The sequence below is a fragment of the Fundulus heteroclitus genome, unplaced genomic scaffold (genome assembly GCF_011125445.2).
Source record: "Fundulus heteroclitus isolate FHET01 unplaced genomic scaffold, MU-UCD_Fhet_4.1 scaffold_2.2, whole genome shotgun sequence".
In the NCBI taxonomy this organism is placed as follows: Eukaryota; Metazoa; Chordata; class Actinopteri; order Cyprinodontiformes; family Fundulidae; genus Fundulus; species Fundulus heteroclitus.
The window spans coordinates 9,347-28,979 of NW_023396611.1; the positions used below are offsets into that span (position 1 = coordinate 9,347).

The following is a 19,633-nucleotide window of genomic DNA, read 5'->3' on the forward strand; positions in this document are numbered from 1 at the left end:
TTTAGTGATTTCTTGACTTATGAGGATGAATGCAACTTTGTCTTAGCTGAATGGCATTGTCCCTTGGGTTTTGAAGAGTGGCTTCTGCGTCATGTCAATATTGTACTCCACAGAAAGTTCCTAAACACTTTGGTTATCTTAAAACAGTCAAATACAAATTGCAAAAATAATTCAGTTTCATTTGTTTCATGAAAATTGCTTGGAGCTCAACTATGCGTGACTTGGGTAATTCCATTGAAAATCATTATTTCGCAGCAAGGGATATTTTCCCCCTTTGTGTAGACGCACTAAAATTAAAGGGAGGCCTTTTATGAAAATTCTTCAGTGTGAAATTATCACTATTCGTAGCTGTGGCAAGCACTCTTCTTCTCTTTTGTCGAGACTTTCCTTTTCAGCCGACATTTGAAGAGAGTCACACGCAGTTCACAGCTTTGCCGACCCACATGGGGATTATGGGGGTGACTTCTGCCGTGCTTTTCAAGCTTGACCAGAAGGTGGGGGCCGTTTTGACCTGAATAGCTGAACTGAATGAGCAAACGGCATTGAAATTCAAGATGCAGTCACTTGCAGCCTCTAATGTCTCTCTTTAAATGGTCACTTCCTTTCACTTGGGGCACTCATTTAACTGTCTGATCCTTTGACATGCTTGTGGTCAATGAAAACATTCACTTGGCATTGTCTGGTACTAAATATTCTGTATAGGTCTCTTTATAAGGGCAAGTTTAATTTGGTTTCGGGGACATAGCTTTGTTTTATGCTGTGGATCAGTGTCACTTTCTGTCTCATGTCCTGTTATGGTAAAATATGCCTGTGACACTGACCTTCCTGCCTGTTTCTCTCCCCTACAGGAAGGACTGGAGTGAAGGGTCACTGAGCTCAGACACGCTCCTTTCACAGACTGACAGTAGCACACACAAGGGAAGACACTTAGACACATCCCTCCAGCGCTGCACAAAAGATCAGCATTCCTCACAGTGTTGTGGACACACATCAAGCCCCAACTCTGCAGAAATCAACATAGGCCCTTCAAGCAGGATGAGGGGACCTCTGAGGTGCCTGCTAGGGCTGTTCCTCCTCCTAAGTTCAGCCTCCACCCACAGTGCCACAAATCCATTCGCAGGGCAGCAGAGCTCTTTGGACCCTTGCTATGACGAGACAGGAGCTGCCCGACGCTGTATCCCTGAATTCATAAACGCTGCCTTTGGCAAAGAGGTGACTGTGTCCAGTGTCTGTGGCCGGCCTCCGTCCCGCTCCTGCAGCGTTGTGGAGCGCAGCGACGAGCGGCCCTCTGTACGAGCGTGCCAGATTTGCGACGCGTCAGAGCCCCGGCGTGCCCACCCTGCCTCCTACCTTACCGACCTCAACTCGGCCCACAACCTCACCTGCTGGCAGTCCGAGAATCTCAACAAATCTCCACACAACGTGACCCTTACCCTCTCTTTGGGCAAAAAGTTTGAGATCACTTATGTCAGTCTGCAGTTCTGCTCTCCACGACCCGAGTCCCTGGTCATATACAAGAGCATGGACTATGGCAAGACCTGGATGCCCTATCAGTTTTACTCCTCGCAGTGCAGACGTATGTACAACAGGCCCAACAAAGCAACTATTACCAAACAGAACGAGCAGGAGGCCCTATGCACAGATGGCCACACTGAGATGTACCCCCTTTCTGGAGGACTTATTGCGTTCAGCACTCTGGATGGACGACCCTCTGGAAAAGACTTTGACAACAGCCCTGTCCTTCAGGACTGGGTCACCGTCACTGATATTCGTGTGGTGTTCAGCCGGCCACAGCTTCCCAGGGAGCTTGCACTGGGCTCTGGAAGCAACGTTGGAGTACGGGACGATGACCCAATGGCAGTAGCTGCAATTTTACCCACATATTTCTATGCAGTGGGGGACTTCCAGGTGGGAGGAAGATGTAAATGCAATGGCCATGCCTCGCGATGTCTAAAAGACAAGGAAGGGAAGCTGGTGTGTGACTGCAAACACAACACAGAAGGGCCTGAATGTGACCGATGCAAGCCCTTTCACTACGACCGGCCGTGGCAGAGGGCCAACGCTCGAGAGGCCAATGAGTGTCTGCGTGAGTCCCTCTCTTTTTCCACCGTTCCTATAGAAGTAGAGAATGTTTTCTGTGCTGCAGCCAGTAAATCATCTTGAATCTTACACTGTATGGAGAAACTACAATTTTTACAATTTTTGTTGCACATTTGTTTTCAATCTTTGATACCAACAATGTAGAACCAGGTTGACTGATGTAAAACAAATTTCATTGAGAAGGAAAACGGTTGCAGAGAATGTAGTTTTACAAGGAAAACTGTGTTTTAATGTAATGTGGGTATTTAATGGGGTCACAGGAGTATAACAGACCAGCTTGTGTTTAAAACTTGCATTTGGTAACAAAAATATTTGCTTTTTATGCAGTTTTTTTTTACTCAGTCTGGTAGAATATTGAAAAATATAACATTTTATTTAAATATTTCCTGGTCTGGACAAGTATGGAAAAAAGAAACAGGATTTAGAAAAATGTTGTGTTTACAGACACACAACATTTTCCTTTCCAATCGAATCCACCCATCCATCTTGCCCTCCGACGTTTGGCAGTTCATAGTCAACGCTGAATATAGAATCTTAACTTAAAACATGTAATAATCTTTTTCCATAGCTTGACGTGTTTCTTTCACAGTACATTTTTTAAGGGTTTATAACCTTACTAATTTGTTTTCTGGGGAGTGAAAAAGTCTTTACCGCAAGCAAGTCTAAACATCGGATGACAAGCTCGTGAGTCACTGACGCTGTGCAACAACTAGGCCATCCAAGAATGTTATTTGGCTTCCCTCTCTGCCAGTCTTTCTACAAAAGTTGACCAATTAAAACTCCCCGTAATCTGAGCAGAAAAGCCTGTCAGCTGATTATATTGCATTTGATTGGAGATGAAGCTATAGCGGGGTCAAATCAATGTTCTGGCTGTGCAAACCTTTTGGATGCGTTTCAGTCTCGTGTTTTATTCTGTTAGCATAAATAGACATAGATTGAGCTTAAAACCAGGCCAGTTTTGCTTTTTAAGAAATTTGTAGCCATAGGAAAGTAAAACCATATTAGAAACCACTGTCCCCGTTTTAACCTTTGCTCACTGAAATGAAATTACACCCAGAGAGAGGAAAAGAAACAGTGTATATTTTTCTAACATGTTGTAATTACCCAGTGAGCTGGCCTGAGGTCATATTTAGCACTGAACAGTGCCAGATTTGTTTAAGGGGACCAAGAGTGACACAGCCACAGAGGTAAGGCCATTTCAGACTTACAACAGCCAACAAATCCATCCTTTCCTCACCAGCTACTCTGAAATCTCCCATGCCAACCGTGCTTTGGCTTCAGATGTGTCTTTGAAACCCTCATTTACTCAGATGCAGATGGATGCAAACACACACGCACACCACAGCCCCTTCTTCAACAATATCCTGTCAATCCCTCTGTGAGCTCTCTCTCATACTTTTCCACACACCCTCTTTCAAATGTCCCATAGCTGTTTCTGAAGTGTTATACCTGCTTCCCGTAAATCTCTTTGCCGTGGGATTGATATGTTACTTCGATCCAGAAACTCTGGACAAAACAACCAGACTTTGCTGGCCAACTTCGATGACCTAATCCTTTTTGCTCAGGCAGGGCGGTTAAAGCCCGTTTGCTGGTTGCACGCTATACCTGCTCATGCATTCATACGTGCCAAAGAGCTATTCCCACTTGGCTGAGATTTTCAGTTCAGTGCAAAATTTCATTGGAGCTGTGCTGAGAACGTCCCTAAAGTAGCAGGTTGTCCTAAACATCACCTGTCTTTCTTTTTCAACTTTATGCTTTCCCGACACAGGAGGCTGGAAGTGTTGGCCCAGAAGTCTCACACTGTGCCACAGAGCTGTTAGCATCTAGACTGGAGATCTGTTGTAAAGCAGTAAATTACAGAAGTTAAGAGTTCCCTCCTGCCTTTTGGAGGAAGTTGGGCTGGATGTGGTGACAACCTTAAACTCACTAGTTTCTCCCTCATCACTGCATCAATCACTTGTTTTGAAAATTATGTGCTTGAAACATTTTCCAATTGCTTGTTCCCAGCTAGCTCCTGGTTGCTAAAACCTGCTTAAAGAGTAACTAAGCGCTAAATCGACCTCTTTTGTTGATAAACTGTATAAGCCGGGCCTTAACGATACTATCTTTATGTTACTGTGCAAATCTTGACATATTTGTGTGAACTTTAAAACGGCACAACCAGGCACGTGTCAACTTAGACAAACTTTATTGTCATTTTGTACACACAGAGTGCATACAAAACGAAATTTTGTTGTAATCAGATTGCAATTGAAATAAAATAACATTACATTATAAAATGCAGGAGTGATAAGAATGTAACAGTGCAGGAGAAAAACTGTTTGTTTTTTAAGCATGCAGAAGAATGTTCCACAATATTTATAGTGCAAAGATAATGGTGCAAAAAAAAAAGGCATTAGTTTGAAAAGTTCAATGTTGGCAGTGCAAAATAATTAATGGTACAAAATGCAGTAAGCGTCACAGCCCTGCGCTCGAGTATAAAACCCTCTCAGTCAGACATGCCCCCAAGTCAGGAGCTGGAATTTTGAGAATTGAGAGCGTTACCATTTGTTACAGATTTTAACGTTAGCCCGTGTTAGCAATGATGCTGCGAACATCACTTAAAACCGCTCAGAAACTGGACCCGTTCTTAGGCTCAGCGCCCCTAGCCAGCAGCTCGAACTGATAAATAAGGCTCAGGACCGCTGGGCTCCACAGCATCCCTCAACCCCTGGAGTTTTTCAACCTTTGTCATGCTTTTACATCGGGGTTAGTAACACTTTAAGAGTGTAACTGACAAGCTGTAAAATACACAACTTTCTGATGTGATCAACTTTATGCGCACAAAAAAAACACCTATAGTTGCGTCAGTGGTCTGGCTGTTGACTCCCTGCTTGGTCCGGCTGTTGCCTCCCTGGCCCATAAACAGGGTTGTGTCCTCTTCATTGGGGTTTCTGTTGTTTCTTCCCCTAAATCTTAGATTCCGGTTGTAAGCTATTCCTGGCACAAAAGAGGTTTCCAATGGAAAGACTGTTGTTGCCTCACTACTGTGTCCTGTGTAGACAATCTCCGTGGCTAAAATGCTCACTGCATGTTGTTTCTGTGCTTCCAAGAAGCAAGCACAAGTCCATTCAACATATGGGGCAAATGATAGCTCGCTCAAACAATCTGTTATTCTTGGGATTGCAATCCGTCTTTTGTTTACAGCCATTAGGAGAGATGAGCTTCAAGAAGGTGCCATTACAGATGGCATCATTATCCATGTATCAAACTGTTTTCTGTATTAGAAAGTGTGAATAAAAAAGCTCCCGTTGTATCAGACAACAATATAAAGCCTGATTGTTGTTTATTTAACTGTCCCACATTCAGAATTTTTAGGTTTTCAGGCTCTGCAATTTGATGATAATTACCTTTTAAGCTCACTAGTAGATGTAAGTAAAACAAGTTTGGAAAGACACCTGCTTTTTGCAAGTCCTCTCCTACATTTTTACTCACAAGAAAATAGCCGCTGACTGGCTTGTTAATCCACAGTTTTCCGAGATGTTTGACGTGTCCCGTGCCAGGACAACTGCTTGCTGTCCTGGCCGGCTTGCGTACTGTCTCCAGAAACAAGCCATGCGCGCACACGCCTATCTGCCGCCCACCTCGCCATGAGTCGTCCCTTAAGACACAGGTTTACAAATCCCTGCTGAAGCAGTCGAAGACGGCAGCCTCATAAATGACTGTGCGTGTTTGCATTGAGGGAGACGTGGTGGAAAAAGCTGTGATTTATCTCCCTGGAGCTTGGGCCGTGGGACGGAATGAGGAAACAGATGGATACGAGCAATTTAGCTGTGATGGAGCACTCTGTTGGAGTGGTTGAAGTTATAGTGTAAATACCTTGTGTTGATTTAAAAATTCGAAACACTATATCATGCCTTAATAGATTCTGCCAGCATTGCTATATAAGATGAAAAGGCCTCTTATGGAGTCAAGGACAATGTGAAATCGTGAACAGATGATCATTTATGGCGAAGCAGTAGCTGTATGCTGTGGACTGTGTCTGCACCTATCTTGACCCTTCTTGGCTGCGGCGCCAAGCTGTTCTGTTCTGCAGAGCTTCCTCTGCCTCATTTCTTACTCAAACCACAGGAAGTCCAGAAAACCGCTCTGGGATTCTACAAGCTCAAGGCCAGGCACCATCCATCCCTAATTGACCAGCTAAGCCAGGTCTGCTTGCAGAGCTGCACCAGACACACTGGTATGCATTCATGGCATAAAATAAAAAGGTAATGCAAAGGCTGTTAAATTCCCTTTTCAGCTGATGTGCCAGAAATGCAGGTGAGCCATGGCTGGCAGCAGAGCCGAGGCTTAGTGTGCCGCAGTGTTTGGGTGTGGTGCTGAATATCTTTAATAGAAAACTTGACATCTTAACTTAATTAGATGGTTTTCTGGTTTGCACATTCATTGCAGTTTCCTCAGAAATTAAATCAATCAATTAAATAACATACTGAATGTAATTCTACAGTGGAGAAAATCACTATTGAGCATGTCATTGTTTTTTTAATACATTTCTGATGCTTCTTAATCAGGCTAGATGTTAGGAAAAACTCAAATAACACAATAAGGCCAAATGTTATGCAGAATAATCTGGATTGGAGCAGGGAATAGCAATTAAAAATGATGACTGAAAAATATTTAATCTTTAGTAGAAAAGTTATTTTTGGTACGGCCCGATGCTCTGTTGCGATCTTAGTGCTCACATTGTTCAGAACTATTATTTAGTAGTTATCTAGTAGTCGCCATCTGGCTTTGTGATAGTTCTGCAGTGCTGCCTGTAGATGGCGCCACGTCTGTTTATATCTGCTCATCGTGCCCGTTGCTGGTTTCTATTTAGGCTCAAAAAGGGCCATGAAAACACCACCGGCATAGACGGTTGGTGTTCATAATCTTACAAACGGTTTTTGGTTATTTTTAATAATAAAATAAATATTGCTGGACTGAGCCTGACTCTCTGCAATCGCTCGCGGTAAAGCGGCAGCTTGCCGTGATCAAAGACCAACCGTTATTAATGAAATAAACCAATCTACAGCAACTTTAAGAACCTCATATCAGAAGATCGAAGAGTAAATTCCAGTTTGTAAACAGAAACAGGGACACCACATCAAGATAAGAACTAACCAATCAATCAGTCAATCGATTTAAAATGTTGTTTGTACTTAAGACTCTAAAGGCTAAAAATCACTATTATCACAGTATTAATAAAAACATTTACTCACGTCGGTCAACTCTGCATCACATCTGAGCCTCGGCAGGTTTAGCGTCCGGTATTCCCAGCGACATTACAGTTCAGCTCCGCCCATGTTTCTTCAGCAAGCACCACTTCTAAATACATCTCTTAGTACATTTGAAACAACAAGGTTGTGAAAGTGTTTCTCTTTGGGGTTTTTTTCTTATAATGACATGCTTGTGTGACACCTTGGTTGTAGGAAATCATTTTAAAGACCGCAAGTCAGGACTAAACCAGCTGATATTAACTTTCCCTGATGGGGAGAAGACAGATTGACATCTTTCCACTAGTTTCTTGGCTTTTTATACAGTTTTGTACCTCAATACATATTCCATGTGCCATTCCACTTCATGAATTGTAGAAAAAATATATATATTTTTGTTTTTGTGGATTACGTGAGTTGTTAGTGATATCCAATGTGAATTTCCTTTTAGTAGCCCGATTAGAAATATTTTATTAATAAACCCAGGGGTGCCTAATGTGTGACCTGGGGGCAATTTGCGGCTCTTGAAACGATTGTGTCAAGAAGTGTATAAATTTGGCCACCAAAATACAAAACAGCAGGCCGCTCCGAACTATTTCTTTCTCATAATAAAGCAAAAATGTGAGGCTCTGTTTTGTGTTTTGGAGCCATTATCATTTACTAAACCCTTCTTTGCAAAAAATTAGACTACTTTGTTTGGTCATGAAACATTTTTGTTAATTGTTGAGCAACTAAAAACATCATGAGAAAATATTTTTTGTGCTTTCAATTTCGTGAAAAAAAAAAAAAATAATAATAATAATTGTGACCCGAGTACTTTAAACTTGCGGATTTTGTCCCGCTTAACGAAAAATAGAGCACCAAAGTAAACAGGTGACACATTAGATTATTTTTCTCCAAGTCAACACCTGCAGGAAACAGCACACATTATTTCTAAGAATGATTTCCTGGTATATCGCAGATTTTGTGAGATCATGTCTGCAACACAAATAAAACAGTTATGTTTTAAACCAGAATAAGTACAAATGTATTACAAGTGTGCTTAAGCTTTTTTAGTTATTTTTTTTTTTTGTTGCTTTTGTGGGCTAAGGCCCTGTTTTCGATAGTATTATATAAAAGTAGAAATAGTGTGAGAGGGAAAATATTTTGATCCAGCAGCTGCACATGTGTATGTCACAAGAAAAAAGCCAGCCAGGAGCAGTCGCTCAGGAACACGGCTCAGATGAAGCCCCCTGATCTACATGACAGAGCTGGAAACAGAGAAAGAAACCACAAAAGTACAAACTCCCCTCTTTTTTTTTGTAAATCTCTCTTCAATAACCTCACTGACAGGCAGCAGATGGTTATTCCATGCTGATTAGACTTTCAAAATAGCCTTCCCCCACACCATCTCAAGGGCAAGCAGGGGTCAGGCCCACGTTCCCGTCAAACTGCAGATTAGCCTGCATGCCTTTTTACACCTGGAGATTCTTAAATTCCTGTTGTTTGGGTAATTTAAACATATCTGTTTAATTTGAATCATTGCATGAAGAGGAGCAGGATTTGGATGTCTTTGTCCCTTGGAGTAAAACAAAAGTAATCTCATACAGACTGGAAGCACCAGGACGATTTGGTTGTTTGGCAAACAGCATCAATATGTCTTATCTGGAAAGCATTGTGGCAGAAGGAGAAGCTTTAAAAAAGCCAGATGGGCTGTGTTTTTAAAACAATCTTTATTTTGGTGACTTAAAGGGATGGTTCTGTTTTTAATGAAGTGAGGATATGGTGAAAGATTACTTGCGGTAGGTCAATTTATTCATTTAATCCACATTGGTCTTGGAAGAGAAAGCTACTGGTTATCCTGGGAGCCAAAGATGGGGACTTGACTCTGTCACTCAGACTCGAGTTGCAAAATCCTTCCAACTTGACTAAAAATCTTTCTTCCAAGTTCATCTGTTTTGATCCAGTGCTTCTGCTGACTAAGCGTTTACAGTAAGCTGCAGCTTCAACGGAAATGTACATATTCTCCTGTACACTTATTTAGCAGAGAAGATGCGTTCAATCACTATTAGTGGTTCATAACAACCTGGTACAAGTTGTTTGAGCTCTTTTAATTTAAACTCATCTTCTCTCACTGTTAAAATAGCATCATTACAAAGCTTTCAGTTCTTCGAAATAACAGCTTTTCTCATCACCTTTAATCAGAAAATCACCTTTATTTTGTAATCTTTTACATACTTTGGAGCTTGTTGACTGTTAGGACTCAACTTAAAATGATGAAGTGGTGTAAGAACATAAATGCAGCTGTTCTTAATAATACTGTGATTATAGTGATAGCAATGTGCTTCTTAGCCTCTAAAGTCTTAAGTACAAACAACATTATATATCGATTGATTGGTTGGTTCTTATCTTGATGCTGTGTTCCTGTTTCTGTTTACGAATGGCTTTTCTTTCTCTTTGATCTTCTGATGTGAGGCTCTTAAAGTTGTTGAAGATTAGTTTATTTAATTAACGGTTGGTCTTCAATCACGTTGCAGAGGGTCAGGCTCAGTCCAGCATTATTTAGTAGTCGCCATCTGGCTTTCTGATAGTTCTGCAGTGCTGCCTGTAGATGGCGCCACGCCTATTTATATCTGCTCATCGCACCCATTGCTGGTTTCTGTTTAGGCTCAAAAAGGGCCATCAAAACACTATCGGGATGGACGCTTTGTGTATATAACCTTATTTTATCGTGATCAAATGGGTTTTTTTGGGGGTTTTTTAACCTATAATATAGCTCTGTACCTTTAAATAGGCTTATTAAATTAGCGATTAGCTGAATACAGCAAAAACAGGGGGAAAAACTAAAGGAAAATTCTAATAGTATCCTCCAGGACCTGGCTGCTGACTCTTGCCACATGAGACTGGGCGTTATCACACATCAGGAGGAACCCCGGACCCCATGCAACAGCAAAGGATCTAACGATGGCTTTTTATCCCCATACCTAATGGCAGTCAGGGTGCCGCCGTTTATCCTCTACAGGTCTTTGTGTGCTTCACTTCAACAACCCTGAACTATCCCTTTTAAGAGTGTTGCTCGTCGTCTCACAGAGTAAGATCTGTTACTCCAAGCAGGACTCAAATGATCCCTATGGAGAGGCTTTTGTGGACAAACATTGAACGGGGTTCCCGGGCAAAAAGCGGTGAGATCTTTTGTTTTCAAATCATTACAAAAACCACAGGATGATGTTTTAAGAATGCTTGTGCGGCAAATTAAGTTAGCATGGGGCAAAAAACACAACAACTCGATGAGGTCGGCAAACTCAGAAGGTGCATTAGCTTCGGTTTTAGTTGGAGGTTTGTCTGTGAAGAAGACTTCGATGTGATTGGTTTGTACAACGGCTTCGCTGCTCAGCTTTATTCTCTCTGTCAGGGTTTCAGGTTTGGTCCTTTGCCAACTCAAAGGGGATTCATGCAATTCTCTTTTGGAGAAACCACCCAGAAAGCTTTTGTCGCAGAAAAAAAGAAATGGAACACGGAGAAACGATTGTTAAAGACAGCAAAGTGTCAAATAACAGAATTAATGTGGTGTGTGTGTGTGTGTGTGTGTGTGAGCCACATGTAATCTGGTTGTGCCTTGCAGTGTTTCATTCTGATGCCAAAGCAAACTGGGGAAGCTGCAGACTGTGCCCACCCTGCATTCTCAGACCCACACTGGTTCTCGCTCACAGATGGTAATAATCACCTCCTGAGGTGCCCGTCACTGTTGGGGTTCTCCTCTTTTCCGTCCATGCGGGACCAACTGACTTTTGTCAAAGAGTAACTCTTTGATCAGATATGTTTCTCCTGGACTGCTACTTTTTTTTGTAACCTATTTTGCCTCTTTTCGTATTGCGTATTGAGTTCTTGGTGTTTTTGTAACATCGTTTATGTGCTGTTGTAACCCCCTCTGCTCTATTGCAGGAGAAAATGTGTTTTTTGGCTGCCTGGGAGTTTTTCTGGTTGCAGCCAGAATCGGAGACTATTAGGATAAAATACAGCATCTTTTAAAAGTATCCATAAACCGTGAACCTTTTTCACATTATGTCAAGTTACAGCCACACACTTTACCACATTTTTTCTGGAATATTATGTGATAGTACGACTGTACACAAAGTAGTGCATAGTTGTGAACTGGAAGACTTATTGCCCACAAAATCTGAAAAGTGATGCATTATATTCAATGTAATCAGCAGAAATGTATATTTCCTCGTCCATTTTGACCAATTTCTGGCCAGAAAAAAAGAATACGCTACTGCAGTCACAGGACGCCACCATTTCTGGTCATTGATTGTAAAAATGGCGGCGCCCTATGCCAACAGTAGGGTGCTTCTCACCAGAAATGGTGCTACAATACCACCATAGAGGAAGAATTCATAAGGGACGAGTTTCTGACATTTGTTTCCCTTAATAATTTTTCAAAGATATTATCACCTGAGCGGTGGCTCTCTGCAGCTCCTCCAGTGTTTCAATTGTCCTCCATCTGCTTGTCTGATTAATGCTTCCACCGCCATGTTTCATCATAAGGATGGTGTGTTCAGGGGGATCTGAAGTGTCGGTTTTTCATCACATGTTTTGCTTGTTGGCCAAAAGTTTGATTTTGGTCTCATGGAATCAAAGCTTCTTCTATATGGTGTGTTGAAACTGGAAATAGGACTTCTCATTACCATCTTCTTGGCATCTTTTCCATACGGCCCATATTTATGGAATGCATGGCCAATAGTGGTCATATTAACGATTTTCCCACCTGAGCTGTGGGTCTCTGCAGCTCCTCCAGAGCCACCATGGTCCTCCTGCTTCTCTGATCAATGCTCTCCTGGTCCAGCCTGTCAGTCCAGGTGGACGTCCATGTCCTGGTAGGTCTGCAGGAGGTCCATCCTCTCTCCAGGTCCAGATGATGGTCAGAGCTCTGAGAGGTTCTGTAGAACCTGATCCTGCTGTAAACTGGACCAGAACGTCCTCCCTGACCCGTCTGCTGGGTTCTTTGTCTCCATGATGCTGTTTGTCCAAAGAACCTGAGGCCAGAAACAGAACCGCTGCATTTAGATGTTAAATGAGAAAAATATGGACTCTGATTGCTAATTGTTCTTGCCTTTGGCTGACAGTCACTGCTGTGTCTGAAGCAGCTTCTCCCCTAATCTGTAAAATCAGATCTCAGAAGGGACAACAGGGTTTTCCTTCACTGCCAACTGCAGGTTACCTATATTTCAATTTATTTGCAATATTCAGAGATTTTTCCAGACTACCATTATAGGAAATACCGCTAAAGCAAATGTTCTGCCACCACTCTCTTGGTGAAGATGTGTTCACATTTTACCTAAACCAAACTAACCAGTTTTCTTTTGGTAATCGAAATTAAAGAAATGTGTCATTATCTTCTAAAAACCATAATGCCACTCACTGTTTCACTTGATGACAATTCAGACCCTATACATTGTTTACCTCTTCCGTGTTTCTCTCTATCAAACGAGTACTTAAGAGCTAGTTCTCCCCCATTTCTGTTATCTCTGAACAGATTTACACAGTATATTCCATCTGTACATCTTGTATATGTCACTCCTAAAGTCAGACAGAGAACTGCTCCAGTTTATTATCTCAGCTTACACTGATAGACTGTGAGAATTAGACTGTCCAAAACTCAGTTTCCTCTGCAGACTCCAGGACATAGCCATAGTGGAAAAAACTGGTAAGAAAGGCTGAAAATCAGGGCGGAGATAACAATGTTTAGATGTGAGGAAGCAAACTGCACCAGTGAAAGAGAACAGAGCTAAGGATACAACTCTCCACCGACACCAGACCCCCCCCCCCCCCCCCACCCAACCTGGCAACCCTCCAGACTAATCTTGTCATTCTTGTCCTGTTTGATGCCTCGCAAAAATAGAAGAAAACCAAGAAAAAGAAGTAGACAAAACCGTGGATGGTTAGTTGTAGGACAGTGCAATGAAATCTGGTGTCACGTGATAATAAAATGCAGGTATATTTCCATGTGTTTAACCTAATGGGTATTATTGTTTTTTTTCCCAACAATATTTAAAAAATTTCTTTCATGCCTCATCCTTCCTGTTGAGATCAGCGTTTTGGTAACCTGGCCATCCAGACTGACAACGTGGAGCGCTCTAGTTCTGCACATTATCAATCTGGGACTGCTCCTGTCGAATCCGTTTGGGGAAAGGAGCAGAACTCTCCAAGCTGATTGGGTAAAGCGATACACCTAGTGCCCACCTACCAATGGTTAGTTTTAGCCAATCACCGTATCAAATTAAAACGTAAGCAGCACCGTCATAATAAACCACAGGAAGCTAAACTAGTCAAGGCGCTTCTTGCTGTTCTTCTTTCAAAGATGAAGCCGGAGCGGTACAAGATGGATTCTCGTTTGTTTGTGAAACGCACAAATAGAATTCGTTTTGCAGGCATGGTTCTACTAGCTAAAGTGGTGCCACTTGTGTCTATTTCTGCCTCCGCGACTCGTTCAGACACCGTGGCAGTGATGCTATCTCAGCGCCAAGTTTTAGCAGGACAGGAGGAAGAAGTTGCCTCCATCATGAACGCTAACCTCCGGGGTTGCACTGAACGAGGAAGCGTTGATCTGGTTAATCTGCCTTGATCAAAATAAAACCACTGAAGTTTACCATCAGTAAAATGTTGTATTAGCACTGGAATAAATTCACATTATTTTAATTTTTCATCTGTCCGTTTTGATTTCAATTCAATCTAAATTTGTTAATATGGTGCCACTTCACAACACGTAATCTCAAAGTACTTTACAAAGTCAGTTCAGTTGAATCGTACAGAAATTTCCATCCAGTCATAGACTGGGTATGGGTATATATGCATCTATATGTAGGTTAATGCACAGCAGAGATGCAGATTTCCTCAATTTCAGCCTAAAACTTTGTATTTAAATCTGCTCATAAAAGTAGTGTAATTGTTTTAATAGTAGCAGTTTGAAGCACTGTGTGTAATCTTGTTAGCAGCACTTTAGGTCGGCACTGTAGCGACCATTATGCACATCGGCAAATTAGGCTAGTAATACCAGGGTATCTGCTTAAAACAATTCTGTTATAAGTCTGCACAGGTCTCCAGTCCATCACAGGGCAGAGAGAGACAAATAGGCCCAACAACCATGCACACTCTCACATATAGGGGCAATTTAGAGAGAATTAACAGTCGTGTTTTTGCGCTGTGGGATGAAGCCGGAGTACCCTGAGAGAACCCATGCATGCACAGGGAAGACGTGCAAACTCCACGCAGAAAGACTCCAGGGCCAGTGATCTGAATGCAGAATTTTCCCAACTGTGGACCAAACCAGTTCTTTTAAAAAGCCAGTTAAGAAATGCATTTAGAACCAGGCCTGGCACAGCTGGACCGGGTTTGGCAAAAAAATACATAAGTCATTTTCTTTTTTTCTTTCTTCTTTTTTAGAAACGCGGCAATTTGAGGTTCATGATCAAGTCTCCTGAAGTCCTCCACTATCTTTAGTTAAGCTCCAGGTGGTTCAGTCCACACCAGAGGACATTTTAAACTGGCTTTAGCATCTTGGTCCAAAATCAAGTACCCCAGACAGGTGAAAACCCTTAGAAATAAAAGAGAGCACATTTGATGTGCTCCGTTCGATCCTTTTATCGGCTGAAAGTTTTGCTCTCGCTCACTCTCTCACAGCCCGAATGAACAGCAAACATGTGAACACATTGTCTAAAATGACACGTGCTCCTTTTGACTTCATTCGAAACGTCTCAATGATACTAGAAAAGTCTTCTTCACTCCGTAACGTTGTTCTGGGCCTGATTGTGCTTTGTATGGTGTGTTCACTGTTTGGAAAAATATACGCTTTTTGAGTTTGACTGACTTTACCAGTCAAGGCTGATAAAGTTTAAAAAGGGCTTATTACGGGCAATTTCTCTGTTCATCTCTACAGTGTTTGACATGAGTGGAAAGAAGGAGGAGGAGGAGAGGAGAAGAGGAGGAAAGGGCTTTTGGGAGGAATGGAAGGGGAATTAGAGGGGCTAACCACAAAAAACTAGTAGAGAGAGCTGGGGGCTGAAAAGTGGTGTTAAAACTAGAAGTCAAAGACAGATTTAAGGGGAGGAGAGAGTGGATCCAGAGTGGTCTTGTTACAGAGGCAGGAGTTCTCGCGTAGACCAATCAGCAGGCCTGCACAGTTGTAGTTTCTTGTTGTCTGCAGCTAATTAGAGCTTGAAGCTCCGACATAGTTTCAGTTCATCCTTTCTGTGACTTCAATCACTTTGGTCCTGTCATTTCTGTGTGGTTACAACAACTCCCCCAATGTGTGCCTGAACGTGTCTGTGTGTCCATGAGTGTGTGTTAGCCTGCACCCGGGTCTGGCTTGGCTATAATGAGGAGCTAATTAACCGGGTGTTCCCCTCGGTGCTCCGAGCAGGTGGCTGGAGCAGCCAGGTGGAACCCGGCCCAAACGCGCACACAAAGGCACGCACCGCATGGCGGGAGCTCACATACTGTAGCGGAGTGTGTTTTGCCAGGCAGAGAGAGCACCCGAGGGGGGGGGGGGGGGGGGAGGGAGCCCGTCTGGACCGTTGCCCAGGCCAAGAGGGGAAAGGTGGCGGTATGAGCCCTCCAATTTTCAAGGACCAATTTTAGCCATGGGATTTGGGTTTTGCACAGGCATCCAAAATCAATTGGCTGTGCTTACCGGCTTGGCTTTGGCGCTCAAGCTGGACGAAAAACGAGTTTGGATTTATCCCTGACATATGGAGAGGGGAAAGAGAAGTGGCGCGCTCCGCAAATACACTTGCTGTTATTTGTCTAGAGCGGGCTTCAAGGGCCACTTGGTCATAACACGGGAGTCAGATGAGAGAGGGAGTTTTTTAGCTGTAAAAAAGGTGCATTTCTGTCCCTCTTTCTTGAAACAAAACATCCAGCAACAGATAAACTGGTGGAATGTCTGCAAAGACTAAATGGGGAGACGTTTTTCAAAAAAATGACACAGCAGGAAGTTTTCCCCGTTACAAGATTTGCATTTGGCAATGTCAGTTTAATGACAAGGTGGAGAAGCAGTATTCTTTAATATTTTCCAAAGGGCTTCTTCCTCCTCGATGCTCATCCCGTCCTTTAGTTTTGTCTCAGCATCCCCCCGTTTGCCAAAGCTGTAGCTTGTGTTTGTTGTTTGATTTCCACGACAACGTGAGAAATGAGCTTTGAGCTGGAGCTGGAGCCCTGAACCAGCTTCATTCCCTGAAAGATCAGAGCATTTCTGCGACATTTCCAGCAGCCACACATTTCCTCTACATCTTTAAGGGCGTGTTTGTCTCCTACAAACTGGAAATGTTGCACAATAACAAAACTAGATATTGTTTTGAGGTTATAAAGAGTGTAAATAATTCCACGTTGGTTCAGAGAGCTTGAAAAGGGATAGCAAACTATAGGATTATACTTTTACCTGTTCAGTTTTAAACATGGAAGAAGGAAATGTGAACATGTGACTTGTTAATATTGTCAGCATGTTTTAAATAAACTTAAATTAATATTAGAGATGCATTGATTAGAGATTTTGTCCAGCCTAGGACAATTTTAACTGAATTATAAAGAAATATTAAGTATAACAAAATGTTTTTTATAGTTTCTGCACAATTTTTTTTACTAGTCTTAAAAATATTGTGAAACAAAACAAAATAATAGCCAAAACTTACAGATCTTAACTCTTTTACAAATCCAGTAAAATCTTCAAGGTGTCATGTCGCAAAATTATTGTTTTTTTACAGTATTCCTTAAAGTTAATTATCCAACATAAAGCAGTCCATGTTTATATTTGTATAATCTGACCCAATCTGTATAATCTGATTGAATTTGACTGTGTAAAGTGCCTTGAGATGACATGTTTTATGAATTGGCGCTATATAAGTAGAATTTAATTGAATTGAAATTGAACTTACATTTACATGTTAAATTTGTTTAGGAATTAATTCATTTATTATAATTATTATAATTAATTTGACATAGGTGGCTGTGCACCCACTAGGAGGCGTCTATGTATGTATGTGTGTGTGTGTGGGGGGGGGGGGGGGGGGGGCATATTGGGGAATTGGAAGCCTATTGACCAGGTAACGTTGGCTTATGATGGGGAAAACCCTGAGTTGACGTTGTAACCCTGTCTTTTGCATCTTATATCAGCACTTCTGGCAATTCTTGCCGTTAGTGTTCTGTGTGAATACCTGTGTGAGTTTACCGTTTCCTCCAAACACCAGTCATCCATGGACAAGTGCTTCTGATTAGTTCAGTTTGACTAGTGCTGGTTTAAAATTAGCCTAAAATGACATGTTGAAAAGCTGTTTTGATATAATTTTCCATGAGTAACAACTTCCACACCGAAGGGCGTTATTGTTAGTTCAACATTTTAGCATTTAACCTCTTAATCCCTCATCCTCTGGAAGATTCAGAAGACTTCTTCAACCAAGAAGTTCGATTCTCAGAAATGAGGCAGGAATCTGTCCAAAGATAATACAAAAGTTTTAAAACAATAATTTATTTTGACCCTTGTAAAGTATTGAATGTAAAATATTTGTTGTTATTAGAATAATCAGGGCCTTCACAAAATTGCTAAGCAGCAATTTCTTTTTTCATGTTTGTACAGATACTTTTGTGACTTATATTTGGTAATTAGCTCCAAGTCTTTGAGGTTGGAGGGTCTCCTTGCCATTACCCTAATCTTTAACTCGCTCTATCAGATTTAAGTTGGTACTCTTGCTGAGCTACTTCAAGTCAGAAAAAAGGTTGCTAACATCAAAAGATGACTTTAAACCTGAATTTGACAGCAGTGTGAATACATTTGACCTAAGAAACCAAAGAATCAAAATTAATAGTTGCATTTAAAATGACAATAAAAGCTGGAATGCTGAGGGAATATGACAGTTATGCTTGATTCATGTCAAATGTTATTTTTTAAGTGTATACAGAAAATAAATCAGTTTTGGAGGACAGTTATCTCACTTCTTTACCTTTGTTTTGTTATTTCGATGCTTATTGCTGTTGATGGTTTTGTAATTTAAGTTATTTTCAAATGTATAGCTTTAGGTAAAGGAGGCAATTAACATGAGATTATTGTTCTTTCTGAGCCCTTTCAATCAGGAGCTTAGAATGTTTGCTTTTATGTTTAATTGTTTTTTTTGTTTTCACCTTAACTGTAGACATGGTGCTTTCAGTGGTCAGATAAATGTCGGCAGATTCAGGTTCCAACGCCGTTTAAGACTTATCCAGCGTAAAATCTGCTGATTCCTCGGGGTTCTCTGTGCATCTCTAATTTAAGGTGTTTCCTGATAATTGGCGAGGGTTTTTCAAACGTTGAGCAGTTGAACTTGTAACACTGTTTGGTTCTTCCTGTTGGATCTAACTTGGTTGAACGGGGCGTGCAGCAGGTTGGGGGGGCACAAACACTTCAACGCAAAGCCAAAAACATCCCAGGATCTTTGGGCAGCTGGAGCTCACATTAGAAGACGATGGAAACCACGCGCACGTTTTTTTCCCAACAACGCTTCTCCTCAGCTAACATAAAGCAATGTGTCCTCTGACCTTCTCTTTTCCTGTCTCGTTTCCAATCACTAAGCTGCTCTTTTATCCCAAACACAAATTCCCTCATTCTCCGTGTCACAGTGGTGTTAAAGCCATCACCGCTACACATGTTAAATCATTTAAAGGTTAATTTCAGAGAGATTTCATTACATTCCCCACTCTCGAACATATCCTCTCTTAGTCCGGGCTTTGTCGGCAGATCTAGTTGCACAGCGGTCCTTCAGCTGGTGGAGAAAAAGCAAACCCGACGCTTTCATGTTCCCCCCACCAGGTGTTAATGGACGCAACTGCTCACAGCTGTGTGTGCGTTTGAGACGCTTGATCGTGACCACAGTTCCCGACCTGCATAGCTTCGGTGATCCATCTGAGCCCGTGTGTTCTTTGTCAACTTTCCCTCAGAGGAAGTGGCGAAGGCCGATGAATGCTTCACAAGCATGCACACATACAGAAGTCTGCAGCGCTGTAACCTCACTCATTTGCAGTATGTTTGGATTTGCCAGTTAAAAAAGGGATCAGCCACAATATTTCAAAAATGCACATATCAGCAGTCAAAGGTTCCGAGCTTATTTTTCAAAGTTTTTCTCACATCCAGCGAGGAATCGCCGTCTTAGATCTGCCCACACATCTACTTTGTGCTTTTCTCCTGGATCAAGGGGTCAGTTCTGGTCACGGGGATCGTCAGTTCATCAAAGCGTAGCAACGAGACCAAAAGTGATGTCTCCACACAAACAGTGCCGCTTTGATATCAATTTATACATAAAACA

General features: G+C 41.9%; 1 protein-coding gene across 1 annotated transcript in view; it reads left to right on the plus strand.

Moving 5' to 3' along the window:
* The first annotated feature begins 850 nt into the window (after nucleotides 1–850).
* Nucleotides 851–19,633, plus strand: part of ntn2 (netrin 2) — a 47,658-nt gene continuing 28,875 nt past the window's right edge. Inside the window, exon 1 of the mRNA XM_036129675.1 lies at nucleotides 851–2,086. Within this exon, the coding sequence (XP_035985568.1) occupies nucleotides 1,036–2,086 (1,051 nt within the window). The 5' untranslated portion in view covers nucleotides 851–1,035. The remainder of the gene's footprint in view (nucleotides 2,087–19,633) is intronic.